The 22,100-nt window shown below is 40.8% G+C and overlaps 2 protein-coding genes across 11 annotated transcripts in view; one reads left to right on the top strand and one right to left on the bottom strand.

Moving 5' to 3' along the window:
• The window catches only part of CDC20B (cell division cycle 20B), a 133,649-nt gene that overhangs the window by 8,195 nt on the left and 103,354 nt on the right, over positions 1–22,100 (top strand). The window lies entirely within an intron of this gene.
• GPX8 (glutathione peroxidase 8 (putative)) lies at positions 6,032–10,843 on the bottom strand. Of its 2 annotated transcripts, NM_001046088.2 has the most exons (3): positions 10,616–10,843; positions 9,739–10,000; positions 6,032–6,629 (listed from the first exon to the last, which is right to left on the bottom strand). In NM_001046088.2, exons 1-3 carry the CDS (start codon positions 10,817–10,819, stop codon positions 6,466–6,468), a joined length of 630 nt encoding a protein of 209 aa, NP_001039553.1. In that variant the 5' UTR covers positions 10,820–10,843; the 3' UTR covers positions 6,032–6,465. The 2 variants fall into 2 exon arrangements, with proteins under 2 accessions (NP_001039553.1, XP_015314555.1); XM_015459069.3 differs by lacking the exon at positions 9,739–10,000.

A 22,100-nucleotide genomic window follows, 5' to 3' on the forward strand; every position in this document is an offset into this window, starting at 1 on the left:
TGGAGATTCTTATGATACCCTGATTAAGTCTGATTTAAATCTTTTTGGGCTAGAGCCAGCTTGTCCTAGTTGGTGAGAATCGATTGCTAAATTTTCAGAAATTTTACAAGCCAGTTATGAAACAATTAGTAGATTAAAATTGACTATGTGCAAGTGTTCACGCCATAGAAATTGGAAATGCCGCACTTGGAACTCCTCCACTAGGGATTTGGTTGTTAAGCGTTCATGAGTCACCACTGTATGTTTGTTACATGGTGGTGGTTTAGTCACTAAGTCCTGTCTGACTCTTGTGACCCCATAGACTGTAGCCCACCAGGGTCCTCTGTCCATGGGATTTCCCAGGCAAGAATACTGGAGTGGGTAGCCATTCCCTTCTCCAGAGGATCTGCCTGACCCAAGGATTGAACCTGGGTCTCCTGCATTGCAGGTGGATTCTTTACTGAGCTACCAGGGAAGCCCATATATACTATCAGTTCAGTTCAGTTCAGTCGCTCAGTCGTGTCCGACTCTTTTCGACCCCATGAATCACAGCACACCAGGCCTCCCTGTCCATCACCAACTCCCGGAGTTCACTCAAATTCATGTCTATCGAGTCGGTGATGCCATCCAACCATTTCATCCTCTGTAGTCCCCTTCTCCTTCTGCTCCCAATCCCTCCCAGCATCAGAGTCTTTTCCAATGAGTCAACTCTTCGCATGAGGTGGCCAAAGTACTGGAGTTTCAGCTTTAGCATCAGTCCCTCCAATGAACACCCAGGACTGATCTCCTTTAGAATGGACTGGTTGGATTTCCTCGCAGTCCAAGGGACTCTCAAGAGTCTTCTCCAACACCACAGTTCAAAAGCATCAATTCTTCGGTGCTCAGCTTTCTTCACAGTCCAACTCTCACATCCATACATGACCACTGGAAAAAACCATAGCCTTGACTAGACGGACCTTTGTTGGCAAAGTAATGTCTCTGCTTTTGAATATGCTATCTAGGTTGGTCATAAGTTTCCTTCCAAGGAGTAAGCGTCTTTTAATTTCATGGCTGCAGTCACCATCTGCAGTGATTTTGGAGCCCCAGAAAATAAAGTCTGACACTGTCTCCACTGTTTCCCCATCTATTTGCCATGAAGTGATGGGACCAGATGCCATGATCTTCGTTTTCTGAATGTTCAGCTTTAAGCCAACTTTTTCACTCTCCTCTTTCACTTTTCATCAAGAGGATTTTTAGTTCCTCCTCACTTTCTGCCATAAGGGTGGTGTCATCTGCATATCTGAGGTTATTGATATTTCTCCCGGCAATCTTGATTCCATCTTGTGCTTCTTCCAGTCCAGCTTTTCTCATGATGGACTCTGCATATAAGTTAAACAAGCAGGGTGAAAACAAGCAGGGTGACAATATACAGCCTTGACTGGTTCCTATTTGGAACCAGTCTGTTGTTCCATGTCCAGTTCTAACTGTTGCTTCCTGACCTGCATATAGGTTTCTCAAGAGGCAGGTCAAGTGGTCTGGTATTCCCATCTCTTTCAGAATTTTCCACAGTTTATTGTGATCCACACAGTCAAAGGCTTTGGCATAGTCAATAAATCAGAAATAGATGTTTTTCAGGAACTCTCTTGCTTTTTCGATGATCCAGCAGATGTTGGCAATTTGATCTCTGCCTTTTCTAAAACCAGCTTGAACATCTGGGAAGTTCATGATTCACGAATTGCTGAAGCTCGGCTTGGAGAATTTTTAGCATTTCTTTACTAGCATGTGAGATGAGTGCAATTGTGTGGTAGTTTGAGCATTCTTTGGCATTGCCTTTCTTTGGGATTGGAATGAAAACTGACCTTTTCCAGTCCTGTGGCCACTGCTGAGTTTTCCAAATTTGCTGGCATATTGAGTGCAGCACTTTCACAGCATCATCTTTCAGGATTTGAAATAGCTCAACTGGAATACCATCACCTCCACTAGCTTTGTTCATAGTGATGCTTTCTAAGGCCCACTTGACTTCACATTCCAGATGTCTGGCTCTAGGTGAGTGATCACACCATTGTGATTAACTATAGTTATTAAGAATTACATTTATGTACATATATACATGCTGTAGGTACACTATGATTAGTATAAAATTTCAAAAATGAAATACAACTTCTAGGGAATATTTCTGGCCAATTCATATTTATTCAAATCTCCAGCACACTCTGCTATATGTAACAGCACACTCTGCTGCTATTAGATGAAGATCAGGAGTTAGTAGGAAGTACTCCTCTCCACTTCCCAAACAAACTGAAACTAACTTCAAGTCATTGAATTAATAACCACTAAAAGTAAAATAGATTTTGTCTGTGTCAGAAGAGCAACTACTGAATACTCTTTTACCTACTATTTTTCTGTTATCCTTCTCAATCAGGCAGCCTGTAGCAGTTTATGTCCCAGACTTTTTGATGCTGAGATAGAGCTTATGCTCAATTCAGGAAAGATGCATTTTTTTTCCTCTGTGTGTTTGCTGGCAGTGTTCATGAGACATTTAAGGTCTGGGCAGCAACACATGAGCAAATGGCTCTCTTCCCTTTTACCACATGTAGCCTGGTTGGACAGGCTTCCCAGGTGACTCAGTGGGTAAAGAACCCACCTGCAATGCAGGAGATGCCAGAGATGTGGGTTTGATTTCTGGGTCGGGAAGATCCCCTGGAGGAGAGCACGGCAACCCATTCCAGTATTCTTGCCTGAAGAATCCTGTGGACAGAGGAGCCTGGCAGCCTACCGTCCATAGGTCACATCAAGTCAGACACAACTGAAGTGACTGAGCACACAGCACGGCCTGGTTGGATGCGATAACCCTGAATGGACACCCATATGTCACACATTCAAATCCCCACCTGCCCTCCCTGCATGTTCAGAGTGGTGAGAGGAGAGAAGTCTAATCTAGTGGAGATTGCAGACTTAATAAGGCAAGCAAATCAGGAGATACATAAGTGAAAAACCCACTTTATATGCCTTTGGAGAGAACTAGTGGTTTGGGGCAGGATGGACATCTGAATTGTGTTCTCCGGGACAGTTCTGGTCTGTCTGGCAGTGGGGTGTCGGTGTAGCCTCTGCAGTGCTGCACATACCCTGATGTGAGCGCATAAACACCCCAGCAGTCTCACAGCACTGCTGTGAACTCATGGAAGTCATAAGTGGGAGTATGTGGCAAGGATGTTCTGGCAGCAGCACTTGAGGGCTAAAGAAAGTTTTGCTTAGAGGCCAGAATTCAAATTGCTTAAAGGCTTTTGGTGGCACACTTGCAAAGGATGGATAGACTGGTTAGGTGGTTTCCATTTCTTCAACAATAGGTTAGTATTGATTTCTGATCAGTTGACACACCTTGGTAACTTGGAAGGGGCTTTTTGTTCAGTTTGACTCCCCCCACCCCCACCATAACCAATTTACAGGTGAGAAAACTGAAAAGTAGTGCCCTGGCTGAAGGCCCTGCTGCTGGTGAGAGGGAGAAGCAGGCTTGCTTACACACTGCCATTCTTTAGGTACTCCGGTAGATCCCCTTGACCTGAGGGGAACCACACTCCACCCCTACCTGAGAGCTTACTAAATCCATTCAGAGCTGGGGGTTGGACATATATGTTGAAGCAGAAGGTATTCCAGGATATATTTGGTTTAAGAACTTGTAAGTGCTGTAGCAGAATTGTATACTCAGGTGGGCATTGCTGATTTCATCATGAAAAAGAATCTTCACTTTCACTCATCAGGTCAGAATTGGAGAGTCAATTCAGTTATTTAGATTGGGTCTTTCTTCTTAGCCAAATTTTTTCACATTGTTTTGCCCCCACTCAGTTCAGTTCAGTTGCTCAGTCGTGTCCGACTCTTTGTGACCCCATGAATCGCAGCATGCCAGGCCTCCCTGTCCATTACCAACTCCCGGAGTTCACTCAGACTCACATCCATTGAGTCAGTGATGCCATCCAGCCATCTCATCCTCTGTCATCCCCTTCTCTTCCTGCCCCCAATCCCTCCCAGCATCAGAGTCTTTACTAATGAGTCAACTCTTCGCATGAGGTGGCCAAAGTACTGGAGTTTCACCTTTAGCATCATTCCTTCCAAAGAAATCCCAGGGCTGATCTCCTTCAGAATGGACTGGTTGGATCTCCTTGCAGTCCAAGGGACTCTCAAGAGTCTTCTCCAACACCACTGTTCAAAAGCATCAATTCTTCTGCATTCAGCTTTCTTCACAGTCCAACTCTCACATCCATACTGACCACTGGGAAAACCATAGCCTTGACTAGACGAACCTTTGTTGTCAAAGTAATGTCTCTGCTTTTGAATATGCTATCTAGGTTGGTCATAACTTTCCTTCCAAGGAGTAAGCGTCTTTTAATTTCATGGCTGCAGTCACCATCTGCAGTGATTCACTATTCCTGTTTAATTCCTTTATGAAATAAGATTAATTTCATGGGGCGAAGGTTGCTTTGTTAGTAATTAGAAGGCTGACAAAACATAAAGATCAGGACTTTGGAAGAAAAGATGTGTTGTGATTCTCAACAGACTCAGTGATTGCTGATGTTTCTCCTATAATTACACTCACTCCTTTTTTACATTAACCATTTTGACTGTTTGGAGTTGATTCTTCTTATTATAGCCATGAGAATGATGTACCATTGAATTCTTTCCAAATGGCTAATCTAGTTTGACCAGATTAGCAACCAAAATTAACCTGTAAGGAATTAACCAAAACCTGTAAGGAATTAACCAAAATTAACCTGAAAGAATCAAGCTGAATGATCATATACTTATGGCTTTTTTCTTACACTTGGAATTTTCACTCAGAAATACAGATTGACTCAAGTGTTAATATTTTAATTGTGGAATTTGAGTTGCTTCTGGAAAATAAGAAATACTGAAAATGATCAAGCCTTTTTCAAATGTTATGTCATTTATATTGATATTAAATGATAATGTCATTAATAAACAACTATGCAGAGTACATCATGAGAAACGCTGGGCTGGATGAAGCACAAGCTGGAATCAAGATTGCCGGGAGAAATATCCATAACCTCAGACATGCAGATGACACCACCCTTATGGCGGAAAGTGAAGAGGAACTAAAGAGCCTCTTGATGAAAGAAGAGAGTGAAAAAGCTGGCTTAAAACAACATTCAGAAAACTAAGATCATGGCATCTGGTCCTATCACTTTATGGCAAATAGATGGGGAAACAGTGCAAACAGTGAGAGACTATATCTTTTTGGGCTCCAAAATCACTGCAGATTGTGACTGCAGCTATGAAATTAAAAGACGCTTGCTCCTTGGAAGAAAAGTTATGACCAACTTAGCATATTAAAAAGTGGAGACATTACTTTGCCAACAAAGTTCCATCTAGTCAAAGCTGTGGTTTTTCCAGTAGTCATGTATGGATGTGAGAGTTGGAATATAAAGAAAGCTGAGCACCGAAGAATTGATGCTTTTGAACTGTGGTGTTGGAGAAGACTCTTGAGAGTCCCTTGGACTGCAAAGAAATCCAACCAGGCCATCCTAAAGGAAATCAGTCCTGAATATTCATTGGAAGGACTGATGCTGAGGCTGAAACGCCAATACTTTATCCACCTAATGTAAAGAACTGACTCATTTGAAAAAACCCTGTTGCTGGGAAAGATTGAAGGTGGGAAGAGAAGGGGGCGACAGAGGATGAGATGGTTGAATGGCAACACCAACTCAATGGACATGAGTTTGAGTAAACTCTGGGAATTGATGATGGGCAGGGAGGCCTGGTGTGCTGCAGTCCTTGGGGTCGTAAAGAGTCGGACACGACTGAGGGACTGAACTGAACTGAACTGAACTGATCTGGCTGGATTGGAGAGTGGCAACCCACTCCAGTATTATTACCTGGAAAAATCCCATGGACAGAGGAGCCTCGTGGGCTACAGTCCATGGGGTAGCAAAGAGTCAGACATGACTCTTATGACTAAATGACATTGATCTGGCTGGATATAGTAAAACATACCATGACCCTATACTTAACAAACAAAATTCTGTACATGAAACAAAAAACATAAGGATTAGAATCTATGTATATTTCACATTTTCAATGTTTATTTTGCCTTTCATTACATAAAAATATCATTTACAGTTACTCTGGAAATGTCACACAGTATCTTGAATTCAAACAGTGGTCTAGTGTGTTGACATTTCCATCACGTACAATCCTAGAAAATGTCAAGTGAAACAATAGGATACTGAAGCACATTGGTATTCTGAATTATTTAGTGTGGTCAGATGAAGTATTTAATATATTTCATCTAGAGTCGTTGGCTGCTGTTTATTTTTGCTTTAGGTAACATCTATACTGTGGACATTCATTACCACTCACTAACAAGATAACATAAAAGGAAAGTTATCCTTCAGTTCCATATTTAATTGTCAGAGTTAATTTAAAAGGGGACCAAACCCCCATGGAGACATTTTTGTATTCTGACTATTGCCATATAATGGTTCAATGGCATTTTCATAGATCCTCTTTCTTTTTTATAATCATTTGTCTAATCAGAGCTGCTATCTCAGGCCTGATGACTTCAATGGGTTCCTCTGGCCTCCAGGTCTTCACAACTTGACCTTCAGGGTTGACCAGATACTTCCAAAAGTTCCACCTTGGTTCCTTCTTTGAAGAATCTAAAATATCAGAATATATTTTCATGAGTAAAATTTTATTCTTTGTCAAGATTTTCATTTCTATTAGTATTTGAATAAATTACAACTTTATAGAATCAAGTTCTAGAATTGTCATCATTTCAAAAACCAAACTAAACAAAAAGCAAAACACCCAAACTCAAAGTCTGTGTAATCAGATGTCTATATACTTGGTGATTTCACTGAAGATTGTACTGAACTAGAATCATGAAATGAAATCAGCTAGATTTGTTGATCTGAACCACTAAAAAATTTACCTTATCACTAGCTGAAACTTTCAGTTGCTTAACATTTTTTCTTAAGATAAAGTGATGCTCTATGGTCTTTGGTAACATGAATGTATGGATTATTTTTCATAGTAAGTGTATGTTTTTGATATTGTTATGTATTACTTAGTAAGGAATGCTAAATAACTGTAGACATCCTTTTGATACATATTAATTTAGGCAAGAAATGTAGAACTTTTTTCTATTTATATCATACAGGATTTGTGTGCATTATTATTGACTAGTATGAAGGGAAAAAATGGGCTTCCCTTGTGGCTCAGCTGGTGAAGAATCTGCCTCCAGTGTGGGAGACCTGGGTTTGATCCCTGGGTTGGAAAGATCCCCTGGAGAAGGGAAAGGCTACTCACTCCACTATTCTGGCCTGGAGAATTCCATGGACTGTATAGTCCACGCAGTTGCAAAGAGTTGGACATGACTGAGCGACTTCACTTCACTTCATGAGAAAAATATAAATAATTATTATATACCTAGTAATGTATGCTTAGTGCTTTAAATGGACCTCTCATTTAATCTGTATAGCAACTCTGTAAAGCTTGGCTATTATTTTTATCCCCATTTTGCAGATGAGAAAAATGGAGGTCTAGACTCATGGTCGCATAGCTAGTGAATGGTAGAGTCCGGATTGATATCCAGTCCTTTCTATTAGAAGAGCTCATGCTCTTAAAATAGGGTACAAGGCAAAGCAAGTAGATATTAGGAGGAAGACGACAAGTTCATTTTTGTGCATGAGGGGATTCAGGTTATGTGGGACACCCCATAAGAGGAGGCTTTGGAGCTTAGGAGCTAGAGCTCACCCAGGGAAAGGGGACAGAGTAAGGAGAGCCCAGGTGGATGTGGCAGAATCCTGAGGATCAGTAGAGGTAAGGGTGGATGGAATAAAGGAACCTGGAAAGAAGAGAAGGAGCTGGAGTAGAAGTCATAGGCACTGAGACCCACCAGGTTCAGGAGGGTCATTGGAATGAGAGATCAAACACGGTGCTCTAAGAAGAAAGCAGAGACAGGGAGGCAGAGAAACCAAATGTTAACTATTCTTTCAAGATGTTAGTGATGAGGTAGGTAGAAGGAACATACTGCTTAGAGTTTTTAAAGGTGGGCGATCCTTTGTTTATTATGCTGGGGAAAGAACCAATAAGGGAGCATAGGTTAAAAAAAATAAAAAAGTAGCCTAATGTTTACTTATGTGTGCTATACTTTGCATACTGTGCCAAGGATTTACACTGATTATTTCATTATTAGGAGTATTGCTGATTAGCTCAAACATAATTGACTTGGTAGGAGCATCATATTATTGGTTAAAGTCTTCTTATAATCATTCTGAACAATAGACATTTTCTATAAAGGAAAATGTATTTTAAAAGATAACACTCATCTTTGTGTGAATTAGAAAAAGATACCCTTCTAGGTGGGAACAGTCCCTAGGCACATATGTTTCATTTGCCTGGGTTTCAGCCTCCATGTGACCCCTTATTCCTGTTCAGTGAACAACCTGAACACCTGTACAGAGCCATCTTGTTTGTGATCACATCTATTTTGGCCAACTTAAAAAGATCTAATTTTCATTTAGCCATCATTTCATAGTCTTTGCCTTTGGAGCTTCATCTAACTTTAGTGAAACCTTAAATCACTGTTACCTTTTTGATTACACAGGGTAAGTGGAGTTTCTTTTTTAGTGACAAAGGGGAAGAACCTAGGAGCTATTGTGCTCAAGTATTTGGCTGTTATAATTGAGAGATTACTACACGGACACATGCTCTGGCTTTTCTTCACCTCAGTGTATCCTGGAAATAAAAGGAATAAAGACCTCACTTTTGTTGTTATTGATGGTGTTAGGTATTATGCTGACTTTCCCTAGAAATTTGAATACCGTGTTTTTGGAAGATTCTGCTTTCTTACTTAAATATTATAGAATATCATTAGCCAGTTTGTTGGATTGGAAGATTGATTGCCTGGCTAAGGTCATGGTTTTAGCAAAATTCAAATTACCTGCAGTGGAAATGACTGAGGCAATCATCCACATAAGTTAGATGAGAGGACATGAGCTGAATGTCCTTTAAAATAGGGTCTGGCACAGTGGAAGCTCTGTAAGTAAGTACTTTATTTTTATTATTAACACACTTAACCCTGCAAACAATCTTAAGGGGTAGATACTATTGATGTCATTTTACAAAGGAGGAAACAGACACAGAGAAGTTAAGTTACATGCCTGGAGTCACACAGCAAAGGCAACAGCAGAGATTTCAACCCAGGTATGCTGGGGCTAAAGCTTAGCCCTTAGTCACAATACTGCACTCCCTTTATGCTGAAAAAAATCTTTAAATAGACTTCCATAATTAGCTTAGTTACAGAGGTAGCCTTACACTACCCTCCTCCAAAAAAAAATCAGGATGTGTTATTTTGAATTTTACCAAAAACCACCTGGCAATCTGAGATGTTATTCACCCTTGAGGATAATATCTCAGATAAGGCAACATAAAATTAACCAGAAAGATTAGTTTAACTAATAATGCTCAGCAATATTGATAAAAGATGTGTAGCCAGCTTAAAGTATATTCTTTGGGAAAATAATAAGGAACAAATACACTGTAGTAGATTTATTTTGCCATCCAAGAAGTTAAAACATTGATTTTAGGAAAGCATAACTTCTAGAAAGTTACAGAGGATGAGAATCTAGCTCTTTGATAGTTTTATAAAACTTTCCCACTAAAACATTTAAAATGAAATAGGAAAGTATGGTCCTGGTACATTTGTTTTAAAAATGAAAGCAACTAAAAACATTAAATTGGTGAGGCAAGGTAGATATTTACCAACAAGAAATCTAAATGCAGGTTCTGCTTCGGATCCTAGAATCTTAATCTTGTGGAAGATGGGGAATGTTACTCCGAAGTTATTTCTTGCAAAAGATACTACTTCCTTGCTCGGGCGGGGCTCCGATTCTCCAAACTGATTGCATGGAAAAGCCAAGACGCTGAAGTGGAATGGTCCAAACTCTTTGTGCAGTTCCTGCAGTGCTAAGTAATTTCTGTCTGTGAGTTGGCAGTCACTAGCCACGTTTACAACTAGTGCAACCTCCCGGAAAAAGAAAAAAATCCAACCGGAAAGTGAAGCAAATAAAAGATTAAAAAAAAACTCTGCAAGTAGTTAAAACCCTAAACCATTTTGGAGGAATACAACCTTTGATAGATGGTTATTTCATATTTTTATGAAATTTATTCGATACAGTAGATGTCCCCAATTCTACTGAAAATCATAACCCGAATGCCTGAGTTAAAACTCTGAAAGATCACAACCATTAATAAAGCCCTAGGTACTCATGAAAGTTTTTTTTTTTTAAATAAAAGATAAAATATGATTATTGATAGGGTGCTTTTTAATGCTGTTAGATTGTGGAGTTAATACTTTCATATTCACATTATATGGCATACTCCATAATCACATTACTATTAGAATTTCCTAAATAATATAAAGTATTAATCCAGCACTTAAAACATCTTAAAGCAAATAGTTAAGATAATCAGTTATCAATTAGCATATAAACTATGAGAGCACTGATGGCTAAAGTGATATACTAATTTCTCTGAGGACTAAATTATAACATGAACATATAACAGTAAAAAATGGACTGTTAAGACAATAAGCAGAGAACATGGACAAACAACAGAAAAATCAGAAGGTGTAACTTACTTTGCCTTTAAACTTTTCCAGAGAAACCACCCTTCCATTTGCATCTTTCACTTCAAAGGTATAAAAGCTGTTGATTTTAGGCTTTAGGAATTTGAGTTGTAGGAGGAATAGCATTACTGTGCACAGAACCATAGACAGCAAGACTGCAAATGCCTTTGCTTTGGGCCCTGAACATCTCAAAGGGTAGGCTGTGAGAGGCTCCATTTTGGATGATTCTAGAGGAAAGTCTCAGCAAGCTGGAATTCAAGGAGGAGCTGAAACTTGAAACCAGCTCCGCTTAACGGAAAGTCAGGAAGGACAGACTAGCTCCTGTCACTGCTGGGGAATAGAAAGCGCCTTCTCAGAGATGGAGCAAACTCCTAAATGAAGTAAAAAGCTCTAAAAGTATCAATGTATATACGATGTCCGTTGTCATTTTTGCTCGAAAAATGACATTTTTGGTAGCTCTTTCATATCTGCCCAACAAAGAAAATATTTCACCAGAAGATGGTGCCCTTGTATCTTAAAAGCTGTGAAGTGCTTCCAGCAGTTGGCTTGAATGTAGCGGATTGGGTGTATAATACCTAGTAGTTCAGAGTGGCAATTAAATTGGTCTATTGGTATGTCACCTAATCAGTAGGAATTTGGTATTTATATGTATATAAAGTCTTATGGCTTAAGCATACTGTAAGTTCAAGGAATTTATAGTGGAAAGGGCAGTGAAATATCTGAAAAAGCTACTTGCTCTGACTTCATCCAGCTAAGGCAGAGCCAGGTGAATATAGTAAAAATAAACAGATGAAAAACAATGATGTCTTTAAAAAACCCTCCTCTATTATAAAACAAACTATAGTTCAGTGAGTTTTCAAATTTTTGGTTATGGTGCATAGTAAGAAATGCACTTTATGGTATAACTCAGTACATACACAGACAGGTGTAACTGAGAAGTTCTATTAAATGAGGTTTTCCCTTTGAACTGCAGCACATCCTGGTCTATTGTGTTTTTAAAACAGCCTGCTTTTGATTTCAAAATGATTTTAAGGTTCACCAATGGGCTGCAAACTCTAGATGGGGAAAAACTTAACTCTATAATAACGCAGGACTTTAACAATTAAATAAGATGGTGGTGGTGGTGATTTAGTTGCTAAGTCATGCCCGACTCTTGTGACTCCATGGACTGTAGCCCACCAGGCTCCTCTGTCCATGGAATTTTTCAGGCAAGAATACTGGAGTGGGTTGCCATTTCCTTCTCCAGGGGATCTTCCTAACCCAGGGATCAAACCCAGGTCTCGGGCATTGCTGGTGGTCTCCTTCATTGCAGGCAGATTCTTAACCAACTGAGCTACCAGGGAAGATATTTCTATACAAAAGGCAAACACTGCTCCCCCAACCCCCCGCCCCCCACCTTTCTACTTGGGTGTATCATCTAGTTGTTTCATCTTTTGTCTTCATTTTTTTCTGTGGCTGCCACCTTCTATGGGAAGCCTAACTTTGTTGAAAATTTTAGGAGCAAATATGGAAAGGGAATTGAAGGCTGCATATCCTGAAAGCCGTGGTTCCTTTAGCCATTTTAAAAAATGCCCTGTTTAGGACACATAGCAAGTTTTGAATGAAGTTGCTTTGTTCTGCTGGGGGGGCCTGACTGTTGATGATGTGGTGAATTTGCAGACAGTGCTAGGAAAGTGCATGGAATGATTTGAGAAGCTTGTGAGAGTCCCTTCCTATTGCTGTTAGATCTCTGGAGATTTAGAGGAAATGCTAAAGTGGCTGCCAGCCCTGCTCCTGGGCTGTGTGTGTTTGGAGGCAGCTGAGCAATGCCCACAGCTGAGGCACCTAAACCTTCAGAGACCATAAACCACTTCACTCCCACTCTTGGCCCCTGATAAGAATGGATACAAAAGAAAACTAATCTCTTGTAAATAAAATTTCTAGTAAAAACTAAAAATGTACACAAAATGTATTCTATCACTTAACTGTGATAATATTATTTTGGTGTTCTGAACCCACTCCAGTGTTCTTGCCTGGAGAATCCCAGGGACGGGGGAGCCTGGTGGCTGCCGTCTGTGGGGTCGCACAGAGTCGGACACGACTGAAGTGACTTAGCAGCAGCTGAGTCATTGAAAAAGATAAAGCCCCTGTGTTTATATTACATCTGAACACTGCTATCTATAGCTTAAATTCTCTGGTTTTCCTCCTCCAACTCTGGTCCTTGTTTGTAGCACTGCCATCACCTGGGTGCTTGTTTTAGATTTCATCCCAGCCTGTTTTGAATCAGGGTCTGTGTTTTTACAAGATCCCCTCATGACTCAAGAGCACATTTAAGTCTGAGAAACTTTAGACCTTAATCTTTTTCTGGTTTACAGAGCAACAGGCTTCTTTCATTTCCCTTTATCTTCCACACTAAACGTATTTCATGCCTCTGTATCTACAGCAGCTACGTTAACTCCTCAGACTATTTAAGCAAACAGTTTTAAAATTTAATTCACAGAACCTGATATAATTTGAATCATGTAAATCCATCCTATTATAACTGTGCTTTGAGACGGGGGACAGAGGGAGAACTCTGGAAAGGATGTTGACTGACCATCTCCCAGCCAGGGCCCCAAAGGGTGGTAATTTTAATAAAATCGTTATGATAGCTTCTAGTCCATTGTTTTCTGAGAATCTCCCATTGAGTGATCTGAAGCTGAAAGGACTTGAGAAGGCCAATATTATTGCAAGACATTGCTGTAGAAGCCACCATGCTAGTTTTTACAACCAGAAATATAACAATTGTGCAGACCTGATGTTTTATGTTAGTTTGCCTAGAAAATTCACTCTATATGGAAACAATTTTGAAAGCTTAAGTAAGTCTCTTGTCACGGACAAAATCAGATCAGAGTAGGTTTGTTAATTTTATGATTCTTAAGGCTTGGGAGCATGATATATACATATATAGATATATATTTAAGATATATAAGTATTCATACAGGCCGATTAACCAAACATTTAAGACAACAGTTTGGAGAATTTCCACCCTAGACAGTGGTGAACACAGATTCCGGATCTTAACAATTTCTCCTTTTTTCATTTGGCAGAGTCTTTCTCTGTATATATTTGATTTCATCATCTCTTAGCTTTCTGGGGATCTGTCATCATTGCTTACATGTTCTATCAATACTGAGACCATTTTCAGATTATAGATAAATCCACATTTTAAATTTCTCTTCATAGGGGATCATATGTTAGAAAACCCACCAATACTCTTTCAGAAGATCTAGGAAGGCTTCCAAAAGGGGGAGAAGAGATTGATGAAGTTGAAGGTCAAGGTTAAAGGAAGCTACTGGGTTAAGAATGGGCTAAAGCAGTTGATTCAGTTAATTAATCAACTCAGGCACTGTAGAAGATACCATAAAGTGTAAGTGACGCAGGCAGCTTCACACAAGTATGGAATCAAGTTTGGACACAAAACACATGTAACAACTAGGGAATGATTATAAGGAAGCAAATAACCAAGTGCTGAAGACATGACTTAACGTTTGTAAGAGCTTTATACTACACATGATTCTAATAACATTTGTAGAAAGCAATTTTTATATTTAATACATAAGTATGTATATAGTTATGTTAAAGGGAATCATGTGTTGTATAAAGATCTTTACAGACCTTATGTAATAATTTTTTGAAATATGAAGAAGTTAATAGCTCCCTCATTATCACAGAACTAGTAAGAGGGACAGCTAAAATTAGAATTTAGGACTTTCAACTTCATAAGCAAAATTATTTTAAAGACATTAAACTTTTTTTTTTGTAATAGACAAAATATGCTTACTTAGGAGAAAATGTGAAAGGTCAGACTGCTGGTGAATATGACAGTACTACACCCCGATGGAGGAGCCTGGTAGGCTGTAGTCCATGGGGTCACGAAGAGTTGGACACTTACTGAGCGACTTCACTTTCACTTTCATGCATTGGAGAAGGAAATGGCAACCCACTCCAGTGTTCTTGCCTGGAGAATCCCAGGGACGGCAGAGCCTGGTGGGCTGCCATCTGTGGGGTCGCACAGAGTCGGACATGACTGAAGCGACTTAGCAGCAGCAGCAGCAGCACCACTCTGGTGAAGGGGTTTTATTCATCAGGAGACATTTAGTTTTATAAGAAATCACTGTAAGGGTCTGAAGAGGGGAGGGAGTGGAGAAGAACAGCTGAAACCTTGGCCATGTGTACTGAAGTTCTCTGGAAGGGGTCAGAGTCTGCAGAGCAACAAGTCAGAGACGATAACATTAAGAAAGGCAACCTTGGTCAGGGACATAGAAAGGAAGGCATAGATGCTAAAGACACTCTGGAGCCCCTAGTGGCAGGTGTTGGCAAGACAGAATTAAGGATGTCTCATCTTGACAGTCTTTGCTTGGGTAGTGTTGCTCCCTAGGACAAGGAGGTACTGGATGTTAAAGAAGGAGAAGATAAACATTTTGGTCTTCACGACTAAGCTAAAATAGTATTGAGGCCCTGAATTTGAAATGTCCTGTGGACTGCTGTGTTGAGCTTGTGGTGGTGAGGGTGGTGGTAGGGGCGGACATTCAGAGGCTAAGAAAGGCTGGTTGGGGGGATATGTTGGAGAGTTGCTGGGTCATCTTTACTACTTTTGTCTCTGCCACTGGGTTCTAGAAAGATCCTGACATCACCAGCATGTCTTTCCTTGGGATGTCTAAGTTTTTCCCGCCCACTGAATATTTGTGTGTCAGATTATTTATCACTAGATATGTATTTGTTTCTATTTTCCTAGTTGTTTCATTTTGTTACTTCCTGACCTTATTTTTAACCTCTCTATCCTATTTATTTTTTGGCCTTGGTGCCCTGCATTCCTCCCGATTTAGTGTCAATATGATGTGAACTCTAAAGGTAAACAAGCCACACTGATGTGCTTGGACTATCAAGTCATTCATCCCTTTTCCCTTCTTTGTCTTATTTTTCTTATCTTCCTCTTCCTCTCTATTAATAAATACTTGAGTCATTTAAAACTATGCGACAGGCATTTCCTCAGCAGGAGATAGATCCTGAAACAAAAGTTTAAAAACATTGAAGATGAAATACCACAGTCTACAGCAGTGTTTCTTAAGCTATAGTTGTTTGCATACCATCTCTGATTTTTGCCCTGTCTGCATACCATTTGTTAATGACTTAATTTTTTTTTTTTTTGGTTCAAATCGTCATTTATTTTACTCGAATTAATTTTCATAAGGGAAAACTTTCTATCAACTTTGAAAAATTTAAAACATTAAAAAACACACATTAAAATACATAACTCTTAAAAAATGTTCATCTGTGCCCTTAAAAACCACATGTCCTTCCTTCATGGAGGGGCTGCCTGAGAACTATATATTCAAAATGTTACCAGTGATTTGAGTTCTAACTCTTTGAATAGTCATTTGTGTCGGATATAGATTTGCCTCCTCCCACGCATCAGGGGCCTAGTTTCGCGGGGTCGGTCCTAGTTTTGTCACAGGAGAGCAGTATAAAAATACATGTTTTCTTTTATTTCATAAATTGCTTCCCTTTAAAGAAGACAGTTCCAGGACTTTCCAATGCAGGGATGCGGGTTCGAATCCTGGTGGGAAAACTAAGATCCCACAAGCTGTGTGGCACAACCCATAAAAAATAAAGAATACAGTTCCTTTTGGGCCTCCTTCCCTCTGGACGAGGTGCCCCAGGTGCCTTCACCCCATTTGTGTGTCGCTCTGTTACTGTGTTTTCCCTGGTCTCCTATTATTGTGGTCTCTTTCCTCCAAATAAAATCAAGTTTTGAATCCTGGCTTGTCCATCTCCTTTTAAAAGAATGGTTCTGAGACTGGCTGCAGTTCTCCAGATGAGTTCTGACTCGTGCAGAGATAATCAGATCTTGCCTGCTTTTTTCCTGGACACTGTTTTTCCCTTACTAAGAGCTAAAATTGCACTACTTAAGCAAAGTAATGGCGTTATGCTGTTGTCTCATATTCTGGAGGTGGTTGGTTAATACTGCCTGTCATTTTCACTTCTTATCAGTTCTTTCCCACGTTAGGCCTGTGCAGTGAAAACAATCTAAATGGGAAGATTTTTCACATATTCTTATTGAATGGAGTTTTGCTGACTTTGGTCTTTGTCCCAGGCTTTATATTTTTAATATTTTAACTTTCTTCTCAACTTTGGAAAAATAGTTTTGATAAATTCCCATTCAGACCACTAATAACAAATTGAGCAGAGTTAGGCCAGGGACAGCCCCCTGTAGTGTATTGCAGGGGATTCATTCAGGCTCACATGGATCCAGTAAGACTTGTGCCTTCCAGACTGCTGTCTGCAAACTACTTATTTCTAGTGACTTATTCCTCCTATTGGAAAACCATGAAAAACATTTGTCTATCTAAATTTGGGGGGCATTTTCTCATTTGTCATCATAGATCACTAATCAGTGTCCATTCTGGAAGTGTTGCCAGTGTTCTGAGGTTTCATTTATCTGGTCCCAGAGATTGAACTTATTTAAAATGCTCAGATGAGTACTTACTGCTTAATTTATCTCACTCTCCAGTTTCTGCAGAAATGTTTATTATATGCTGTCCAATTTGAAAATCATTCTTAATGGAAAAGAAAGAAAGAAGATAGCTTATTTCCCTGCCTCTAGATTCTTTCTTAAATCCCTTGTGCCTTTTCAGGATTAATTGCCTCAGAGGAAAGAGATTCATTCATTTGTTCATGCACTCCTAGATGCCAATAAATATCCTGTAATCTGAGGCTAGTAAGAGAAAAGACACAGTCTCTGGTCTTCAGGAACTGCTGATATAGTAGGAAGACATAAAAATAATCAGGAAAGTGAAATATGAGCTGTCTTAGTCTGTGTGGGCTGCTGTAACAAAACACCACAGACTGGGCAGCTTATAAACAATAGGATTTTATTTCTCACAGTTTTGGAGGCTGGAAGTCTGAGGTCAGGGTCCCAGTGTGGCCAGCTGAAGGCTGTCTGCTGGGCCGCAGACTTCTTGTTGTGCCGCAGACTTCTTGTTGTGCCCTCCCGTGGAAGCGGCTGGACAGCTCTGTGGGGCCTCTTTTCTAAGGGCACGAATCCCATTCTTTACCATCTGAGCTTCCCTGGTGGTTCAGATGGTAGACTCTGTCTCCAGTATAGGAGACCTGGGTTCGATCCCTGGGTTGGGAAGATCCCCTGGAGAAAGGCATGGCAACCCACTCCTGTATTCCCACCTGGAAAATCCCATGGACAGAGGAGCCTGGTGGGTTACACCCCATGGAGTTGCAGAGTTGGACATGACTGAGCGACTAACTTTGCTTTCAGTTTGCCCTCATGACCTATTCACTTCCTAAAGGCCCCACCTACTGACACCAACCATTAGGGGTTAGGATTTCAATATGATTTTGTGGAGGAAGAGGGGAGAGACACAAACACTGAGACTACAGCATGAGCAGAGATGTTAAAAGCACGGGGACTGAAGACGGAATGGCTTTGTGAGTTGAAACCGCAGGTTGCCCTGGTCGGTTATGAGCACTGCATGCTGCAGGGGCTGTCGTGTTGTGTACAACTGCGGTGGCCTGAATCCTGGATCTCCTACTTGTCAGCGCTGTGTCTTTGCTCAAGTTATCTTGTTCAAGCCTGTTAACCTTCACTTTCCAGCTCTGGAGAATGGGGGAAATAATTGTACCTATCTCATTGCGTTGTGATGAAGTTTTAAAGAAAAATCCTTTAATGCATTTATCTCAGTGCTTGGCACATACTGAGCACTCAATGAATGCTGTTATTATTCATAAAATGTGGCTTGGCTCTATCGGAAGCACACACAGTGAGCCACGGAAGCATAAGGAGTGCTAAGTATTAGTTGCTAATGACTGATGTAATAAATTACCACAAATTCTGTGGCTTAAAACAGCACACATGTATTCTCTGACAGTTATGGAAGCTAGAGGTCCAGAGTCAGTTTCGCTGGCAGAAGCCAAGGAGTCAGCAGGGCCTTGCTTCTTCCAGAGGCACTAGGGGAGGAGCTGTTCCTTGCCTCTTCCAGTTTCTGGTGAGCCAGAATTTTTTGGTTGAGCAATGCTCCAGCCTCTGCCTCTGTGGTCGCATTGCCTTCTCCACCTCTGTGTGTGGTCAAGTCTCCCTCTGCCTCCTTCTAGAGGGAGGGGTGACCCATATAATCCAAGATGATCTCCCCATCTCAAGATCCTGACCTTGATAAACACATCTGCAAAACCTCTTTGTCATAGGAGGGAACATTCAGAGGTTCTAGGGATTAGGACCTGCATATCTTGCTGCTGCTGCTGCTAAGTCGCTTCAGTCGTGTCCAACTCTGTGCGACCCCATAGACGGCAGCCCACCAGGCTCCTCCGTCCATGGGATTTTCCAGGCAAGAGTACTGGAGTGGGGTGCCATTGCCTTCTCCGCCTGCATATCTTAGGGGGCCACTATTGTATCAGGATTCTCTAGAGAAACAGAATCAACAGGATATATTACAGAGACATAGACATTGACATAGACACAGACACCAATAGAGATAGAGATAAGAAATTCATGAGGTTATGGGAGCTAAACCCCATAACCTTGCCATGTGCAAGCTAGAACCAGGAAAGCTGGTGGGATGATTCATTGCAAGTCCAAAGGCCTGAGAACTAGGGAACTGCTGATATAAGTCAAGGAGTCTGAAGGTCTAAGAACCAGGAGCTCTGATATCTGAGGGCAGGAAAAGATGGACATCTCAGTTCAAGAAGCAAGAGAGTTTGCCCTTCCTTTGTCTTTTTGCTCCATTTGGGCCCCTGGTGGATTGGATGGTGCCCATCCATTTTGATGAGTGTGGATCTCTTGAGTCAGTCTACTGAATCAACACTTTCGGGGAGTTCTGGCTGACCCCAGCTACAAGGCTAGAATTTGCTCCTGCAGAGAACAGTTGAAAAGCATCCCAGATGGGGAAACTGTATGGTGAGAGTAACAGTGGACAAGTCAGAGAAACATGGCTCAGTGTCAGTGTCAGTGTGAAATTTCTTAATCATTTTTCTTAGCTGACGTATTCTTTTCATATTCACATGACATAGTCAATTCATATTCAATTTGACATATTCAAATCCTTCTTTATTTTCCCTCTTCTAAACTCAGGATTATTTTGTTTTTATATATTTAAATTGGGGCTCCAAGAAAACCCTGGATCAAGAGCATCATGTTTGGTGCAGATTAATCTTCAGATATGGTGGCTGCTCTCTTTCTTGCCACCAAGAAGGGAGAGGGTGGCTTGGCTGGTGTTTGCAGAGGTTGCAGACCTAACCCACAGCCTGAACAGGGCCCACAGGCTTGCTTTCCCATGGCATTTGAAAATTTTTGAATCATTTGAAGACTTTAAGAAATAGGGAAATTGATGAAAAGTCTCAATTTCTGTTAAAACAGGGACAATGTGCCCCTTTGACTTTCTTCTTCTTTTTTTAAAAAAATTATTTAATTATTCATTTTTGGCTGTGCTGGGTCTTCACTGCCACACGGGCTTTTCTCCAGTTACAGTGAGCAGGGGCTACTCTCTAGTTGCCGTGTGTGGACTTCTCATTTGCGGACTTCTCATCGTAGTGCCTTCTCTTGTTTCAGAGCACGGACTCTAAGGCGAGCGGGCTCCAATTGTTGTGGCTCCCCTCAGGTTCTAGAGCACAGGCTCAGTAGTTGTGGTGCATGGGTTTAGTTGCTTTGCGGTATGTGCAATCTTCCTGGAGCAGAGATCTGACCGTGTCTCCCGCATTGGCTGGAGGATTCTTGACCACTGAGCTGCCAGGGAAGCCCCCTGTCTTTGTTGGCTGAGACAGGAGCCTTACAGTCAGAGAGAGATTCTCCCTGTGCCTGCGCCTGAGCCTCTCCAGTTGTTGAGTTGACTCTGTGGTTTCCTTGGAGGACAGTAACCCAGAAGTAGGAAGAGGAAAATCTGAGTGGGCCACGTTTCTCCCTGGGGGTCTGCTCCTGCCAGTTCCTTCCCTGTTGCCCTCTTGTCTAGACTTCTGAGTGGGAGACGCCTGATTTATGTTTCCCGGGCTCCCTCCTTCCTGCTTTTCAGCTTTCCTGTTCCTATTCAAAAACAATTACAAGGGTAGAACAATTGAAAGGCAAAAAAAATCAACCCCAAGCGACACTGTTCATAGACACTGTTCAGAGCAGCAGAGGCCTCAGGCTCCCGACTTCTCTTTTTCTGGGGAAGGTGTCCTTTTGATGCCTTGGGGAGAGAATTCTTCTTGCCAGATGAAATGACTGCCTGTCTGCGGTTGGGAAGGATGATCACTTTCACACATACTCACTAAAAAAAGCAAACAAAACCAATATTCCCTGCCTTAAATGTTCTCGCGTGTTTTCTTTCTTCCTATCTTTCTTTTATAAATAGGAAGTGGGACCATATTGGAATACTCTTGTATAGTGTCCTTTTTTCACTTGTTAGTAGAGTGTAAGCATTTTCATGTTTTATTGAATTTTATTCTACTTGAAAGGTTTTTAAAATTGAAGTGAAATCATAAAATATAAAAACATAAAAATAAACATTTTCAGATGAAAAATTCAGTGGCCTTTAGTACATTCACAGTGTTGTACAACCGCCATCTCTATCTTCTTCCAAAATAATTTCATCATCACAAAGGATGACTCAAAAAAAGAAAAAAGAAGACTCCATAACCATTAGGCAGTTTCTCCCCATTTCCTCCTTCCCCCAACACATGGAAACTACTAATTTGTGTTCTGTTTCTGTGGAGTTTACCTATTTTGGATATTTCACATACATGGAATCATACAATATGTTTCTGGCTTTTTTCACTTATAGTATTTTCAAGGTTTATCCACATTGTAGCATTTTATGAGTACTTCATTTCTTTTTATATGAGTAATATTCATATATATATGTTGTTGTATAGGAATATGTATGTATTCCATTGCACACATACTTCTGCCCTCAACTTGTTTATCCATTTCAACCTTCTGGCTAATATGAATAATACAGTGGTGCAGGGAGGAAGCCAGTTCTGACTCTATGATAGAATTGTTTCTTTAACTTGCTTTTCTTTGCTTTTGCTATTATTCAGTTCAGTTCAGTTGCTAAGTCGTGTCTGACTTTGTGAACCCATGGACTGCAACAGTCCAGGCTTCCCTGTCCATTTATTATTATATCGTACAGAATGGTTTGCCTCAGAATCCTGCCCCTCTGCCTGACTGTTAAACTAACGTGTGCCTTTGTTCAGAACCCTGTCCACCTGTGGATGGCAGGAACGGAGAAATTAACACATCCCTTGCCTGAGGCTTGCCATTCTAGGAGATGTTTGCAAGATTAACGGCTTTTTTACTTTGCTTCCTCACCTCCCCCCATCTCTGATCTATAAAAGAACCTGGCTTCCAGAACGCGATAAGATGGTTATTTTGAGGCGCTAGCCTGTCATCTTCTTGGTCTGCTGGCTCCCTGATTAAAGTCTCTTCCTTTCCTCAACACCTCGTCTCTCAGATTCATTGGCCTGTTGTTTGGCAGCGAGCAGAGTGAGCTTGGAG

This window comes from Bos taurus, chromosome 20 (genome assembly GCF_002263795.3).
Source record: "Bos taurus isolate L1 Dominette 01449 registration number 42190680 breed Hereford chromosome 20, ARS-UCD2.0, whole genome shotgun sequence".
NCBI lineage: Eukaryota > Metazoa > Chordata > Mammalia > Artiodactyla > Bovidae > Bos > Bos taurus.

Excerpts from the sequence above, each read along its gene's own strand:
- GPX8 (NM_001046088.2), bottom strand. The coding sequence starts at position 10,819 with ATGGAGCCTCTCACAGCCTACCCTTTGAGATGTTCAGGGCCCAAAGCA. Across the intron at positions 10,001-10,615 it reads TGGAAAAGTTTAAAGGCAAA|GTTGCACTAGTTGTAAACGT; the intron begins GTAAGTTACACC and ends TTTTTCCGGGAG. Across the intron at positions 6,630-9,738 it reads TGCATTTAGATTTCTTGTTG|ATTCTTCAAAGAAGGAACCA; the intron begins GTAAATATCTAC and ends CTGATATTTTAG.